The 17,650-nt window shown below is 42.1% G+C and overlaps 1 protein-coding gene across 1 annotated transcript; it reads right to left on the reverse strand.

Moving 5' to 3' along the window:
* Positions 1-14,394: 14,394 nt before the first annotated feature.
* Positions 14,395-17,383, reverse strand: MYOD1 (myogenic differentiation 1). The gene is made up of 3 exons (XM_086613536.1): positions 16,823-17,383; positions 15,279-15,357; positions 14,395-14,645 (listed from the first exon to the last, which is right to left on the reverse strand). Exons 1-3 carry the CDS (start codon positions 17,381-17,383, stop codon positions 14,395-14,397), a joined length of 891 nt encoding a protein of 296 aa, XP_086469662.1.
* Positions 17,384-17,650: the final 267 nt, after the last annotated feature.

Genomic DNA, 17,650 nt, shown 5'->3' on the forward strand with positions numbered 1-17,650 from the left:
TTTACCATTCATGGAAGGTGCTGGGTTGACAGATCAAAATCACAGAGTGTTGTATAGGCACAGAAAGCACATAGGCAAGCTTTGCTGTGTGCTTTGTGCTTTGGTGCTTTACTAGTACAACAAGAGTATCTCATTCTGCACACCTCTTCAGCCCCTTCATTCGCTGAGGTTCCTAGTGAAGGTACCACCAATGGTTGACAGCTAATGAAGCACTCACTCTTGACAGTAAAGCCTACTTAGTCTGGGATCATCAGACAGTTTATATTCAAAGAAAAGAGTTATTATGAAAAACTTATTGACCGACTCTAACAAATGCAACAACATAAAGAGGGAAAAGAGATGTTGAAAGAACCTGTGACTTGGTGTGCAACCATGAATACAACTGGAAAGCATATTCAAAATGTTTTAAAGCTGGAAGAAACTGAAAGGGAGAGATTTATTTGTAAGAGTTATAATAATATAAACAAAAGGAAGCCAGGGCTGGAACAACAGTTTTGCAATGCTTGAATGCTATAATTCAGTCTGTGCTCTCTTGTATTAAACTCATGACAACTCAACAGTATTTCAATGCAGTTCTTTATCAGTTTTAGATTACATCATGCTGTGAATTGCTCTGTCTATTAATATTGATCCTTGTAAATCATTTGTTTTGAGGTCTTTGAATGGAAAGCTGTGATGCACTTCAGCAAGCAGTGTACTCACTTTGTCCTTGAAACTCATTTAAAAACAAAGCAAGCTGTAATTGCATAGATATTACTTTTCTGAAAGGTTAGATTTACCCCTTTGAACTGTCAATAGTTGGATGAAAGCCTTCCATAGAAAGAATGAGAATGGAGGAGAAAATGATTGGTGCTTGATGTTGACTGAGAGTCATATCCGAAGAGCTGTGTAGCCCAAAGCCTGATTCAAAGGACTCATGCTGCTTTTAAGAAGAGTGGCCAGAGCAGCAGAAGTTAATGATTGAATGCTAGTTCCTGTACTTTTATCTAGCTAGATTTTTTTCTTAATTACCTAAGTTTTGCTTGAGTATGTACTCCATTTTCATCCATGTTCTTCAACTGTTGCATGACTTTGCTGTGAGCTGAGAAACATGTGCTACACGCCTACTGGGTTGCATTTTGTTCTCCATCCATTCATACTGGGCTGCATTTGATTGTGAATGAAGGTTCTATTTGTTTTGCAAATCCCTTTAGGATCCTTCAGAAAGAGTGCTGGTGTAGAAACATCAGTTTTGCACAAATGTATATCCAACTGTGAGATAAATGGAAGTTGCTCTGGAAAAAAGATGGAAGTAACATATGATATGTTAGACATCATCATTGGTCTTTACTCACTCTGTTAACTAGGAGAAACTCCCACCTGAATCTGTTTGGTTTTGCTGAAAATTTATGAGAGATGGAACTGAGTACACATGACAACTGGGATGGTGCACACAAGCAAGGCAAGGTGGTGGAAGCAGTGTTCTGCTGCATGCTAAAGGACTAGGGGGGTTGCCAAACTGTCTTTCCTGTAGATAAAGAGAAGATTGCTCCTTCCTGACAAGAAGGGCAGTAAGCACTGCAGACAACTGTTGAGCTGTTTGTCTTACGCTCAGCACCTGCTTGAATCCAGCATACAGCTGGACTGGTTCAGGCACCGTGCTTCTCTAGGAGCTCATATATTGATCGGAAATAATGTGAGTTTCTAGAAATACTTTAGTCAAGGCTGTAGTAAAAGTGTCAGGATTGGTCTTTGATAAGACGTTCTCCTAAACAGAAATAATTGTTCCTCAAGAAACCATGGGGCTAAATCACGGCAAAATCTACTTTAAGTAACTGAAACTAGGCATACAGCTTGGCTAATGTGCCACTTTGTTACCATGTGTAGTAACAGGAAGGATATAGATTTGCCTCTTGTCTTCTTTGTGCTGATCTAGACGTGATGCAGCAAAACAAGCAGCTGATGACAAGGAAAATTGAACTTAGGCAGTTGGAAGATTCATGTCAACACATAACCAAAGCATGCTTATGGAAGCTGCTAAATACGTGTTACTATGAGCTGAGTGCAGTCATCCTGAAGGCTCTAAATCTACATTTCTAAAAGGGTAAATGGGCGCACACAGATCTGAATTATTTAACTCCTACCATGTATTATAGAGTTTCAGAGAAAGAGTTTCAGAAAGGGATAGTGATTTGGCTTTATTTTATAAGATGATTTGTTTTGGGGAGTCCTAAAAGGTGCTTGACTTCCCAAGACTGGCCTAGTCAGCTGTTTCTCAAAACAAAGCTCTACTAATGCTGTCACTACATTTTTTAAATCTCAGCCAATTTGCAGGTGCGTGAACATAGCAACAGACACAAACACGTAGATACAGACATATGTGTTTCACATATACTATATACAGAATACAGAACAGGAGGTGCTAGTCTTTTCTTGAACAAGGCAGGCAGTTCTCAGTGCCTCAAGTATATCTTTTTCATTTAACCACAAAAAAACAATAGGGTCTGTTTCTGACTGAGGAGTACAGGACATGGCCCATTCTATACAATATATGTCCTCACCTATCAGCTGACTATTTCTTCAATACATCAAAATAATTAGAACATTTTTTTCTTCTTCTTTTTTTTAAACTGAAGCGAGAACTTTATTTTTATTGAATGATTCACTTTCCACAACTGTTATTACTTCTCCAGCCTACTCTCAGTTTGCAGTAGTGACTGAAATGTTCTCAGACAAGCAGATGGGAAAATGGCCTGTAAATCTTTATTGTTATAAACGGTTTGTAAAACTCTAGGTGTTGAAAGGTAAGAGTAGTTCAAATAAATCTCGATAATGCTGACTCAAAGGTTTAAAGCATTTCTTAAATCCCTTGATTAACCCAGCTTCTCAATATTTGACATGAATCAATAACTCTGAGATGTCTTTGCTGTTCTCTAGCTTTGTAAATATTTACGCAGCCAGCCCCATGAAATATGACATTTAATCCTGTTGAAGTAATTCTTCGTATGCTGCATATGAAGAGATATAAAGTATAATAGTTCCAGTGATGCTAGTTAAATAACTGGCACTAAGGACGAAATCTGCTGTGTTTCTTTTGTAAATAACCAAGATTTATACAATGTGTGAGTGAATGGAAAGCAAAATTCACCTTCTGTCACAAATCTTGGGCCAGCTGCTGGGAATGCAGATTTCCTGATCCTGGCTTGTGCCTGAGCCTGTGGATCAGCATTAATAGCAGCCTTTTGTTCCAGTTAAATGAGATGCTGAGAGCTAAATGAGGGCAAATAGTGAAAAGATGGCACCTCTATTAGCTTGTCCCCAGCCTTCCCTTTCTGGCATGTACTATAATGGTCTGTGCACTCCAGGGAACACAAAGATGCTCTACCCAGTTTCCAGGACCTGGGAAAGCCTTCTGTAGGAATCTCAGTGCAAAAGGGTTGTACTCCAGATCATGGCTGCGATTCTTGCTAACGTCCAAGACTTGCAGCAGGTTTGTATTTAAATGGTTTAGCTTAGGAAGCACTGTGATATGCTTGTTCCTAAGGCACTGCACTTTTAGTCATTGTTTACTGATTCAGTCTGATTCATCTGTGGATTCTGCCAGGTTTTGCAGTTGTACTCCTTGCCTCCAGGTATTCCAGAAGTAGAAGGGATTGGGGAATAATGAGGAAGCAGAGAAAGGTCACAGTGACACAAGATGTTCAGAGTTGGCCAACAAGCAATCAGAAGATTTCAGAAGACATCAGCTTCCTTCAGATATGCTTCATTCTCATGCAAAATTGAACCTTTCTGTGCTTCTAGGATAGATTCCTATCCTGTAAGAGAGCCTACAATGGCATGTTTATTGGCTTTCCTATGAAGGGGTGAGAGAAAAGGAGTGCTCAGTTCTCAAATTTATAATAAAGGCCTTCTTTCTATGGATTTTTTCAGACTGTAAACAAAAATAAAATACATTTCTATGGGTTCTTTTAAAATTATTATCTAGCTTATAGGCATCCTGACTGTTAAAAAATGGAGAAAAAGATTGCATTCTGTGTTATATATTTAGAAGTATTTTAGCTTCTGATTTGTTTTATCATGCCAAACCCCTTAAGAAACCTTCAGTATATGAAAAGGTCTTCATAGTACTTCAAGTACTGCTACTTCTGTAGCCCAGTTTGACCACTGCATAATCCAAGCAGAGAGACGTATGCTCAAAAGAGCACAAGGTAATGTGGGAAGTCAATGAAATTGCTGTTAGTTTTCTTGAGTGTGTGCTTATACAGCCTTTAGGAGGTGTTTTTGCCTATGTATCCACAAATACAGATAATTCTGGCTGGGACAAAACCCAGATGATTGCATTTGGATTGCTAATGGATTCTTCTTCAGCTTTGTTTTCATCTTATGTTATATTCCTTCTCTTATTGACTATTTCTTCCCTTCCAAGCTAACAGATAGAATAGGATCTGCAGAATGTTGCTTATATTTAGGGATGTACTTTGAGGTACTTTGGAAGGAAAAAAAAAACATGTTTGTGCACAAAGGTTTGCGTTTTCAGCCCCACCTGTTTGAAGGCCTATGGATATGCATCCAGCTGGTATGAATTTGTAATTACATAATTAATTAAGGTTTAGGCCCTTCCTACAAAAGGTAGGCCATTTCTTCCTGGCTGTGGGAGCTGCAACAACCTGCTGTGGAGCTGCAGCCTATGTTGGTGAGGAACATCTGGTGACCCTGATGTGATTGAAGAATCAAGAGACCCCGACTCCCTGGCCAGAGCTGGAGCCAGAGTGAGAATTCCTTTGACAAAGAAGGTAAAGCTGCTACCCCAGCAGAAAGAGGGAAGCAAGAATTTATGGAGTCAGAATGTTATGGAGTCAGAATGAATAAAATCTTTGAAACTATGTAACTGGGTCTCTGCTTGCCATGAAGTTCTAAAAACTAGTAAACAAAAAGGGGGAATTATGGATATGCATCCAGCTGGTATGAATTTGTAATTATGTAATTAATTAAGGTTTAGGCCCTTCCTACAAAAGGTGGGCCATTTCCTCCTGGCTGTGGGAGATGCAACAACATGCCATGGAGCTGCAGCCTATGTTGGTGAGCAGCAAAGGCCCAAGAGATTTGAAGAGGATTTGGTCCAGTCAGAAATCAGGCTAGAGATGATATATTGAAATATGAATTAAAACTTTCAGAGCTGAAAATATAAAACTGGTTATCTTGGTTAAGAAAAAGTAAAATCTTTTAATTCACTCTGGCCAACTAATGTTAGTCTTTAGGCAGCAAGTTAACAAGTACATAAATAGCAATGGGACAAAATAATAGAGGAGCCTTATGTGTGTAGACATCTGCTCAGCCAACCAAAGTTCCTAAAGGTTCAGCTGCAAGTCTGGAAATGTAACCACTGGTGTCTAAAATAGAAGACATGGAAATAGATGTTTTGTGGGTTTTTTCTCTCTTTATTCATTGTGCAGTTTACCACAAAAGCAAACAAAAAAAATGCCACAGGTGTAATGGTCATGGTCATGGAGTGCTTGAAGGGTATATGCCTGCACTCACCACAAAGTGAAAGCATGTCAAAGATATGTTGCATCAGCTACAAAATCTACATCCAGGAGTCACTACATACCTAGCAGCTGTGAAGATTAAGTGATCTGACCAATCTTTTCTGATCTCTTTTTAATAATAATTATTTGTACTTAAAAGAGAGAGTAATGTTTCATCATCCGCACCTGAGGAATAACTTTCTTTTTGCCTTTGATGCACAGCAGAACTCAGAATTCATATTGCAAAAAGAGGCCACAGAGCAGATGAGGCGAAATGACAGATTCAGGTAAAACATGAGCAGCCAGCTCACAACAAGCAAGTTCATTGCGTGACAATCTATCTGCTCTTCCCTAAGGACGAGGCAGAGCCATTGAAGAGGGAGCAGATGGAAACAGCGGCCAACAGATAAGTACTGGAAAGGATTTAAGCCGCTGTACTTGCTGGAACTCAGGAATTTGTGATGGCCCGAGCTCACCCAATGACACGTATCAAAGATTTTGAACCAGGCAGCTACCAGCCAGTTCTTAGCTATGAGAACCAGAAAAAACTTATTGTGGAACAAAAGACATATACAGGACTTCTCTGAACAAGCCACCAGAGCTTATTTCTCAGGGAAGTCTTATGGTGAGAGGAATCTTTAAGTTGTGGTTGCTTGTAGTACTAAAGATACACGGCTAATATATTTTTTGTGAATGTGTCCTTCCCATAATTCATTCACTCAAAATGGTGGTTTCTTTTGATCTTAAGCTAAGATTTAACGGGTGGGGAAAAGATTAATTTAGGAAATCCTGTGACGCAATGCTCATACTTTCATGCGTTCTTGCATATTTTCTGGCATACCATGAAGAATAATAAATGGCAAAAGCTAAAGTGTCCTTGGCAAACAAACAAACAAAATAGCACCCTGTGATATTTTTACCTTTGCTTCCTCTCACCACACACACTGTTTACTCCCACAGAGCTTGAAATATTAACCCAGCATGTTAATTTATTTCTTCCAGAGTTGCCCTGGCCATTGGATTTAACATCTCTCTTGGAAGTACTTCAAACCAAATGGCTGGCTTCATCTCTAGCTTTGTTAATTAGGCACATTATTTTGTTGCTTTCTTCATATCGTTTAATGTAATTGGCATTTGTGAAGCTTTTGAAAGGCATGTTTGGGACTACATTTTGTGCAGCTGGCTTTAAACTATAAACTGCTTCAAGTGTCTAGTTCTGTAGAGGACAACCTTCGAGAGCGTAGAGCATGTGTGCTCAGCACATACCGTGCTTCCTTTCCAAAAGGAACAAAGTGACCAGTATGACACATATTCCTCCATGGATATATTTGTATTTCTATGGTATTATATCTGTAAAGGAAGCGTTACGTGCCCGGTTTGAAGAATAGGACTCTGTCTACTAGCTGTTGTATAAATACTTTGCTCTAAGATGATCTTCATCCTAACCAACTTTAGGCAACTCATAGGGATACCTTGCCATATAGGTACAAAAGCCTGTGTTTTTTCACATAGAATTGCATCTTTTCAAGCCACAAATTTGGACTCGCTGTGATAACTCCAACAGATACAGGTCCCAGTGCTGTGTCAACTGTGTCATCAAGATTGATGAATTTACACTAGGTAGGAATTCAGCTCATTAATTTAGTTGCCTTGGTGTGAAATGATACTTTGTACCTGAACTGAGGAAGAATTACATATAAAAGTTTGGGGGCGGGAGGGGTGCAAAAGGTGTATGCACTAAAGAAATTCTGTCCAAGTCCTCTTTTTCATTGAAATGCTGCCCTCCAGTGGTCTGGGGAAAAAAGCATACATATTGCTTATTGATTGATATAACGTAGTTTCCACTTGCACTGCAGCAAGTAGCAATCAAATGTACCTCTTAGTATCACAGGTATATAGATTGTCTAGGCTTCAGCCTCAGGAAACCCACAGGTGGCATAAGACCAAGTAAAGACAATTGTGACTGAAAGGTCACCAGTACAGGCCCACCAACTCCCTTCTATAAACAGCTGACTAAAAATAAAAACTCTCTCGCAAATGGCAGGATTGTAATAGTCTGCCCCACAGTGGCAGTCAAAACCTCTGACTTCAGACAGAACCAGGTGTAAGAAAATGGTCATGAGCTGGATGAACAGGTCTCAGAGGACCTTTGTTCTGAAATTAGGTGATCTGTCACTGAAAAAAAGCAGCCTGGCCCAGCGGTCATTCAGACACAGAGTTCTGCAGAAAGCAGTTGTCAGTGAGCCACGAGGATCCTTCTGTCCTCAGAGAGGATGAATCCCAAGCCACAGATAACATACAAGTTCTCCGGGTTTTGTCTTTCAGTTATGGCAGCCAAGTGCATTTGTTCTAGGATTCAGAAGTAAAGCATCAATGTGAAAGAAAATAATATTATATGGCCAAAGTATAAGGTAGATGATCTTCAGGTATGTTGCCTCTACGCTTGCTTACCTTCCCTTGCGTGACTTCAAATTGTCTTTCCAAAAGTACAAGACTGTTTCTCAGCTTGTCCTGTTCTACACCTGCATCTTAGGTGGGGGTTACCGTGCACGCCCAGATGATTCGTGCTCTACTAAGAGATCTGGCCACCAGAGAATTGCATCATGGTCCCACTGTCATCTCCTGCTCCTGTGCATCTGCCCCATCTGCCTTCTGGTAAGCAACCTGTCTCGCCCAGGACCATTGCTCACAGCACAGGCCATACCATGCCTTCAAAGACCTTCCATTTTCTCTCTCCTTTTGTCTTTCTTTTTTACTTAAAACAAAGAAAAATAGAATGGTACCCCAAAACCTGTGCACTGATAAAAAAACCCCATACTATTCCTACAATTTTTCTCTCTGTTTCTTAGAAGACTCTTGGTAGGGAAGAGCTTGACTTTTCCAACATATTGTTCCTGTTGTTCCTACTGTATAGGGCTTCAGGTGCTGACTGAAGATGGTGAATATTTTTACAGTTTCCCCACCAACAAATTTCCCATTATAGAAAGATGAGAAAACAGAACACTGAATTCACCGATTTCAGAAAGAACTACAATTTACATCTTATCCAGCAGATGTTGCTGTTGGACCAAAAACCAGCTCAAGGTCAGTTCAGCTGGTTTAGGGAGGACTGCATTTCAGAGGGTTTCAACAATTCCAGGTTTTTATCCAGGATCTCCACATCTGGTCCCTTGAGATTGAAAGACCCCATTTTACGCCATGGACATGCAACACTAGGTGACTCTGCTGAAACACAGACCTCTGAGTGAATCTAACTCCAAGCAAAAAACCAACACCACCCCAACCACAATCACAATCTCCCTCAGTCTTCTGATTAAGTGGGTTATTGTCTGTCAGAGTTTTTAATGAATTTTTTATAAATAGTGGAAAGCTTCACTTCGTATACAGTATTTGCCTCCTTATTGATGAATGTGAGGTTATTCATCGAGTCTTACATAAAATATCGCCCTTGTTCATGTTGCTAGGATGTGCATAGAAGATAAAAATTATTGATGTTTTAGAAAGAAAATGCAAGTTCAATGCCACGCTGACCATATTAGTGGGAGAACCCTGAGGTTTTCTAGTGCCCTGTGGTTACAGGATAGGTCAGTTTTCACTATTAAGCTTACAACGTTAAGGTCTTTATTCAGAAGTGTCTGTGTACACACAAAGTAGATTTCTGGGTCCACAGGGAAATTTCAGAGATTCCTTCTACTGGCCCAGATGGCTTTATGCCCGACCCGTTCCTAAGTCCTGGTGGGACCTGGGTGGGAAAGGCCTATCTGGAGGCTCTTCTGTGTTACGTCAGGGCCCATCGTCTCCCTCCTTAGCCCTGAAATCTCAAATATTGAAAGGAGAACCATTGGTCTCCACTTAATCACATTCCCAGTTGTTCAACAAACCTTTTGAGAAGGCAGTGTGCTGCATAGAGCAAGGAGAGAAAGTCATGACTATTCCAACAGTTTTACTGGAAAACAAGTGATCTGAAAGGCTGAGGGAGGGCGAGCTGAGAAGCATTAGTAAATCGTGCTTAATGAGATACTCGGGTATGCCTCACGAGATGATCTCTGGGACGTTTGATACGTGGGCCTATTATCTCCATCCTACAGCCTCTCGCGCACACTGAATGCAGGTTGTGTTGCCAAAGATTTGCCCTCTGACTGGACGAAGACCATTTTACCTACCGCTGGTGAAACCAAGATCGCCACACACCAGTTACGCAAAATGACCTTCATACCACCTCCTGCTGTCACAGGCTCCATGTCAGCCGCGCATTTTGGAAATGTTATAGACTTTCAGCGTTATTATGAGCATAGTTTCTGGTTTGTATTTTCAAGATCAGGTGAGCCGTAAAGCCTGCCAGCTTGTTCAGTGTGGTTGTGCTCTGGTGATCGGCGTATCCGAAGGGGTTGTGATAGGAACGGGTCAGTGAGCAGAGCACAAGCAAAGGGGCACGGCAGGGGGTTTATATCACGGCTTTGCACCGCTCCCTGAGCACTGTCCCAGACATACTACATGCAGTAGCTTGAACCTGCTCCCACTGGAGTTGGAAGTTTTGCCGCTAATTTCAAGGAGCAAATTAATAATTTTTAAACAAAAGGGAAATGCTAATGTCTTCTCATTAACATTGGGGTGATATGAGGTACACATTTGCTTGTCTGTTCACTTTTAGATGTAGTTCTTCTGAAGATGACAATACCATTTTTTAGAGTCAAATGACCAGTTTTTGCCCTTTGCACCATTTGACCCTTTCAAATATCTCTGCAAAATATAAGCTGTAAAATGAAAACTACTTTTCCTTCCACGTTCGTTGTGTTTAAGGTCTTTATCTTGTGTTTAAAATGAAAAGTCATGTTAAAAGAGCAGCACCTGGTGCAAAGCAATTGCCAACTTAATATTTCTTTAATATTTTTTGGATACAGATGATAAAGTATTTTAAAAAGAAAAAATATACCAATATATCACATATTTCTTTTACCTAAAATTGAATTTTTAGTATGTGTAAAATTTCTGTAGCAGCCTCAATAACAGTGTGAGAAATGGTGTATAACATTGTTATTTTTAAAACCCAGCAACTTCATTGCACTTTCTCGTGAAATATTGCAAGTAGAAAAAGGATCCTCTTCATTCTCATATTTCCAAATGACCTGATGAAATTTAAAATCAAAGCACATAGCATATATAAGTGAGGTAATAAATTTATTCCTCTTCACTTTTTCCATAGCAATAGTTTGTAAAAGATAGAGCGATAATACTAGTTTGGTCATACAGCCCCAGTAGGGCTTTCTTAAGTTACCAAATCGAATCAAACATTCCTAAAATACACATTTATCTTTATGTTCAGAGACAGCTACTTTCCTTTAATTATTTGTGGCTGTATGAGTCTCCCTTTGAAGGTAGCGTTCCATAGGAAACATCAGACAGTTCTAGTACTTTTAGTGAAAAGCTCCAATGCCACGTTGGGGCAGGCTCTGTAAGTGTCCTGCCGGGACAGCTTGGGGAAAGGAACGGTCTGGTTTGCAGTCGCCTCCAGTTTCTCCCAGGCTCTGCCTGTCAGTGCAATTTGTGGGATTCAGATTTTTTTAAATCAGATGGTGTTTCTTTAGGTGTCCTGTCCTGCAGAATATTGAGCTGGAACCTGTGTGGTATAAACTGATGATTTCAGGCTGTTGGTGTGTGTTTGTAGCTCATGCTGGAGTGTTTCTGTAGACCAAGCTAGGCTGCAGTTTGTCTTGTAGGATCAGCCCTAAATGCCTAAATACATCTTGAGGAGACCAATTTAAGAATGAAAGTTTGTAAATGTTGGTAGCCTTGTACCTGTTCCTCAGCTCTGCTTATGTGCCACTCTTGGATCTAAACTAAAGCTCTGAATCCAAGTATTTCCAGCTTCAAAATATTTGCCCCTAGACCAGGATATACTTCTGTCAGTAACATGCCGTCCTCTTGATGTACAGGGTAGTAGAGTAACTCCAGGCATTTGTTTTAAATATATTACCTTCGAAATAGACAGGAAGAAATTACACAGGGAGCACATTTTCCTTATTTGAGTTCAAAAATAAATATAGCTGTATATTTATCAGCACTGGCACCCTTTGGCCTTACTCCAGTGGACTTTTCTCAGCAACATCAATAAGAAAAAGGTAGGCTCTGCATAGGAAATCTGTGAATGTTTTTTCTTCTTCATCTATCCATCTATTTTGGGATGTGCTAAATGCTTGTTCTCTGTTGTAACATTAACATCAGTATGTGGAAACTTGGGTTGCTAAAATAAATCCGTGAAATGCAATATACATGACTTCACATGGAACTGCATGTACATTGTTGGGCACAAGCGCCCCGTGTCCACTCTGCCGTGCCAGCTTTACAGCCAGGTACACCCTGTTGTGTCCCACAGATGTGGGGTGCTGTAGTGAGGCAGGCATGAACTTTGTGCTGCCAATGTGTATAGAGGCTCTGCGGTTCCTGAGCTGGCAAAATATTTCTTGTTTTCCATTGACATGACAGTAAAATTGATACTTTTACCAGCCTCAGAGTATGAGGATGGCAAGGTCTCCATGATTTCACAAAAGCATCTTTTGATCTTCTGCATTGTGGGCCTGATTGAGTGTTTGCTGGAGGCAATGAAAATTTTGTTGTTGATGTGCGAGGCATTGATTTGTGAGGCAACTGTCTTTGAGTTTTGTAAATTAGGGATACAGGCTTCAAACTAACCTGGGGGATTTCTCTGACCTTAGTAGAGACCCTCCTGGTTCATGTTAATATGAATTAGCATATTCTCAAGTTCACTTAATTTTTCTTTTTAATGGAAAAATGAAAGGAGTAAGCTCAATCTTTATGGGCTGGACTCTTTTCTGCCCACAGTGAAATAAATGAGAGTCCTTTACAAAGCTGGACTTTGACGAAGGTGTTGAGGGGCCAGTCCTGGAGTCCCCTCTGAGCCATGGGAGCCTGGTGTGCCTTGACACTGATTTATCATCCACCATGGTCACAAGCACACGGATGAGGAAGGAATCCCCATGGCTGCTACCTTCTCTACCCTCTGGCTTCAGACAAGACAGCAAGCTTGGAGCAAGCCTCTGCCCCAGGAGGAAGGAGAAGCAAGTGCGTTGCTCTGCTCAACACAAGGCTGCTTACTCCTCTTCTCTCCATGGAGCATTGATCTTCAAGGCCCCCATGACTAAAGGAGTGGGAGACATTCCCATAGTATTAGCTGTTCCCTTTTTCTTTTTCCTACTTAAGAGGTAAGAGCTGCACAAATTCCCTCTTTAACAGTCACCTAAGAGAGAATACAGTGACTGATCTGTCATCAAAGTATTTAGAGCTGATGATGATATCTAGGTTGGTTTCTAGGGTGGTTTTGTTTGTTTGGTTTGGTTTGGTTTGGGTTTTTTTTTACTGTGATGTGTAAACAAAAGCCATAAATCACAGGAATATGACAAGAAATGGTTGTTTGACATTTGCTGTAGCTGCTGGTTATTCTTGTCCAAATGTACAGAAATGCCCTTATGGTTACTTACCAATGACAACCTGGTCAGGGCTTAACATTTTTCAGTTTCGTGGCAAGCTTGCAAGGTTACACATACATACTGAATGAAACATAGCCGACTGGTTATTTTTAGAGAGGCCCTGAACAAGAACTAAATCCCTGGAGTAGTGCTGCCAGAGATGCATAAAGTTCAAATCCAAATTAAAACTGCCTATCTTTGGTCTAAATTCCAACCTGAAGTTGAGGAAAACCGTGATCTATACCTTGAACTTTATGACAAAAAATCCTTCACAATTAGTTTCTAATACTGGAGGATATACAAACGTGGTACAAAAACTTGAATGAAAAATCTGAACATTTGCCCAAGAACGTAATACCTGGTCTTGTGAGATACTGTTGTGTAAGTTTTGGTAGCTGCACTGGAATTTGGAGAGTCTAATTTATTGTGATTCATGGTTCTAACACATCTTTGTAAGATCAAGTCTTACGATGTGATTGAAAACTTTGGGGGAGGAAGAGAAACTTGCTTATTTACTTTACAGATCTCTCTCTAATAATGGTCTGTGATGTGCAAGGCTTGGTTGAGAAACCACCAAGATACAGTATGAAGGAAGTAGACCCTTTTTCAGCAACATATTTATGCAAAGTAGGTGAAAGTAGTGCAACTGAAGCATGTTCTTGATTTCTTTGCTGAATCAGAGCCTGTATCTTCTTCCTGCCAAGGCAGCGATCTTAATACCACTCCTAAATGTACTAGTAATTCTAGAAGCCCTAATGCAAGTCAAGATAACACCACAGATTTTATAAATAAGGGTCTTTATTTAGAATACTGTTGAAAACATTCTTGGCAACCACATTGTATAAATATATAAAGTTAAAGTTTGACACAACAAACCAAGCAATATTAAATATTTAATTTTTACTTTTTTCTCCTTTGTTTTGTTTTTAATTTTTGCTTTTCTTTCTTATTTCCTTTCTTTCCTTTTTTTCCCCCGTTTTTTTTGCAAAGCAACTCTTATTTACAATTATACAAAAAGTTTTATAAAAAATGGTCCACAACCTTATTTTGGCCAGAACAGGAGTAATAGGAAGGATCTGTCATGCCACTACTGTTGTAGATTTCTATTCTCCTCTGCATTCAAGAGCCAGGCTCCTATTTCTCAAAGCCCAGATTAAACACTGACCATTTCACGTTACACAATTTTATCTCTAGACATATTAAATAACTTTAGTTTAACAACCAATAAATACCTATGTGTATTTTGAAGTAATACAGGTTTGAAAAGTTATATAATTGAAGGAATTTTGAGTGATATTTTAAAACTGGAACAAGTCTTAAGAAGTCTTTTCAGTCTCAGTAGGCAGGTCTCGGAGTGTGGCTGAATGGAGCAATTTGTTTTCAGTGCAGTCCAGCTGGACCTGTCTTTATAGCACTTGGTAGATAGGGTTGGTGCTGCTGTTATCTTGGGAAAGTGGGGTGCAGTTGGTGGGAGAAGGAATTTGGGCTCCGCTATCATTCAGACTCCCTCCTTCTGAGGGAGAACAGGGACTCCCTTCAGCAACAGTTTCCACTGGAGGCAGTACAGGACATGTGGAATTATCTGTGGAAATCCTCTCCACAATGCTTGAGAGGCAATCGAGGCTGGAAACAACAGAATTCTTCCCGTGCTTTGGATCTAAAAAACAGACAAAAAGGTGCTCAGTTTATCCTATGGGCATTTAATGTCAGTAGGATGTAGTTCTTTCATAAACCCCAGCAAAGTGGCTGACAGTATGCATCTGTGAGCGTGTGAAGATTGGGAGGAAATGAATATTGGTGAAGGACGCCAATTATCAGAAAACAGAGACTGTAATTTGCAAAATGGAAGAGAGACCCAACCAAAGTATGCTACTTTTGGGGTGGGGTCGATCCAAGGCTTCACTTCACTCTATAGAAAGGGAAGGGAAGATTTGAAATTGATCGCCAGTTTCTCCAGTTTGGATCAATGACAGATAGAGTTAGAAGAGTCTTCATGCAAAGCATTGTTAAACACTGAAAATTAGTTGCAGGGAGGAATATATTTTTATCCAGATGTTATATTTGCAAAACAAGAAATGCACCTATAATGTATCCCCATATTTGCAAATGCATCTAGAGGAAATTCAATGCTTCTACTAGCACCAACAGCTCGCTGGCTGAAAAGGCAGGCTCCTCTTTCAGCCCAGCTGTTGTCAGCTGAACAACTGGGCACAGAGAAGGCACAGGGAAGTTTGCTGCATCGACCGCCTCTGTCTCCATGTTTCACGCAGCCGTTACAGCACATACTCACCATTTGGTGATTCTGTGTAGTAGCTGCTGTCATAGCTGTTTCTTCTGCGAGAGCTGCACGGAGGCCCGCTGTACTCCATCTGGAAAGGAGAACAATCTGAGTGAGGTCACTGGTTGGGGACAGCGTTTACTGAAATCCCAGTAACCATCCAATTTCGTATTTTGGTCCCTAGTCTGTGCCATCATTCCAGTCGTGGCTGAGGCAGTACTTAACTTGGCTAGAAGGGGATTCACCCCAGAATATCTTATGTGGCACAGCTGTTGCAAAGGAAAATTCCCACCATTGTTGTATTGAATGCTGTAGCTTTACAAATGAGATGAGGTTCTCCAGTATTCTTATCAGATACTGCCCTACACGTACGTCCAATTTACAACAGGGAGACCAAGAGAGGAGTGAGTCTTTTTTTTGATTTAATTTTTGAAGGTTTTTCCAAACATGAGTTCCACTTAAAAAGCCTCTAGTGTACTTTTGTCCCTTTTTATTTTCTTTAGTTTCTCTTCCCATTTCCATTTTGTACAGAAAAAGCCAATATATTTGTTTCCAATACTTTAATCCACAATGAAACTACTCTTTCTGACAAAAGAAAAAGGCTATATTTTGAGGAGGGATCGTTCGTGTAAATATACTCTCCAATCTGTCAACTATCGCGTAATTGCAGATATTCAACTCAGTAATGATCATTCCCACCAAAGCACAGAAAAAAAATCTCAGGCCTTAAAGCGCTGTCGAGATCCCATCCCAGAGAGCTGTCCTGCACTCCAATCACCACATCCCACCACCCCAGAGTCAGACCAGAGTCCAAGCCTATAGTGCAGTGAAAAGATCAGGCAATGAGACACCCTCTCTGGCATCCACCCTTCTTCTCCCCTCCCCATAACGTACAAGCGGGACTGAAAGCCTCAGGTCTCCTTCCTATTGCTGGTAAATGTCTATGGAGGGGATGAAGCAAGAGGAGAAATGGAGAACCTTCTTCTTAAGGGTCAAGAAAAGTAACTCCTATTGCTCAGACCCTCCTCCTGTTATCATGATGAGCGGCAGAAAACAAACCCCACTCTTATTGGTTCCCCTGTAACTACCATGACCAAGCGGGACCTTCCTCTCTGCTGTCTTTAGAGGATTCAAAGGTAATGATACAGCAGAAGATGGAAACTGAGATGCCCCAGGAGCTACGGCAGCACAGGCAGGGCTCAGACCTGACCATGCCCCCAGGGTACCCATCCCAGGCAGTTTCCCAAAGCACTCCTCCAGCAGCTGAGCTCTCCCCAGGCTCCACTGGGACACAGAGGGACCTGCCTAACTTCTTATCCCAGGGAAAAAAACTGTCTAAGAGATTTTTCTTCTTTCCCAGAGATCCTGGCATGTGGGGACCCCACCTCCCTTTGCGGCTGAAGCTCAACGCATGAGAGAGGACTTTGTCTTCTGCCTGGGGAGGTACAGGAGGCAGCTGCTATAGGAAAGGCAGGAGGAGGCAACGCCCTGCGCAGGTTTGGACTGATAGCGTCCAGGGCACCTCGGTGGCAGGGTGTCCTCCCTGGGGCACTCACCATGCCATCAGAGCAGTTGGAGCGGGGGCTGGAGGCATCCGATTCCCCGCTGTAGTGCTCCAGCACCGGATAGTAAGTGTCCTCCTGCTCCCGCAGCAGCGCCTGCAGGCTCTCGATGTAGCGGATAGCGTTGCGCAGGATCTCCACCTTGGGCAGGCGCTGGTTGGGGTTGGTGGAGGTGCAGCGCTTGAGGGTCTCGAAGGCCTCGTTGACCTTGCTGAGCCGTCGCCGCTCCCTCATGGTGGCAGCCTTACGGCGGTCAGCGTTGGTGGTCTTCCTCTTGCAAGCCTTGCAGGCCCACAGCAGGCAGCGGCCAGCCTGGTGGTGCCCGCTGGGGGCTCGGACATGCTCCTCCTCGTGCGGGTGCCCATGGTGGTGCCCATGGTGGTGCGGGTGTTCCTCGGGCTTCAACAGGCCCCCCACATGCACCAGCCGGGGGTCCAGGTCCTCGAAGAAGTGCATGTCCGACGTGTTGAAGCACGGGTCATCATAGAAGTCATCGGTGGCCGCAAAGGAGCAGAGGGAGCCCTCTGTCATCTCCATGGGGCCCAGTAAGTCCATGGGGGCAGCAGAGGAGACGGCAGCTGGGCCAGAGGCAGTTGAGGGAGGGGATCAGAAGAAAGGGGGCTTCGATCGGGCTGTTCCGCGGCAGCCACTGGCCAGGTGGGTGTGCGGAGCGGAGACCCTCGCACCCTCTCCTAGGAGAGGCCACCAGCGCTACCTGCTGCTGCCTCCGACCCCCTCCCCAGCCGCGCCGGTCTGGGAGGGCCACTCGAGGCCCTATTTATGCCGGAGTCCCCCCGGCGCAGCGGGTCGGGACGGGGCGGG

Source organism: Tauraco erythrolophus, chromosome 6, assembly GCF_009769465.1.
Source record: "Tauraco erythrolophus isolate bTauEry1 chromosome 6, bTauEry1.pri, whole genome shotgun sequence".
Classification (NCBI taxonomy): domain Eukaryota; kingdom Metazoa; phylum Chordata; class Aves; order Musophagiformes; family Musophagidae; genus Tauraco; species Tauraco erythrolophus.

What these genes read in the sequence shown, in the direction of transcription:
- MYOD1 (XM_086613536.1), bottom strand. Translation starts at nt 17,383, where the DNA reads ATGGACTTACTGGGCCCCATGGAGATGACAGAGGGCTCCCTCTGCTCC. An exon ending in CCAACTGCTCTGATGGCATG is followed by an intron (nt 15,358 to 16,822) that starts GTGAGTGCCCCA and finishes TCTCCTTTCCAG; the next exon opens with ATGGAGTACAGCGGGCCTCC. An exon ending in CTACACAGAATCACCAAATG is followed by an intron (nt 14,646 to 15,278) that starts GTGAGTATGTGC and finishes TCTGTTTTTTAG; the next exon opens with ATCCAAAGCACGGGAAGAAT.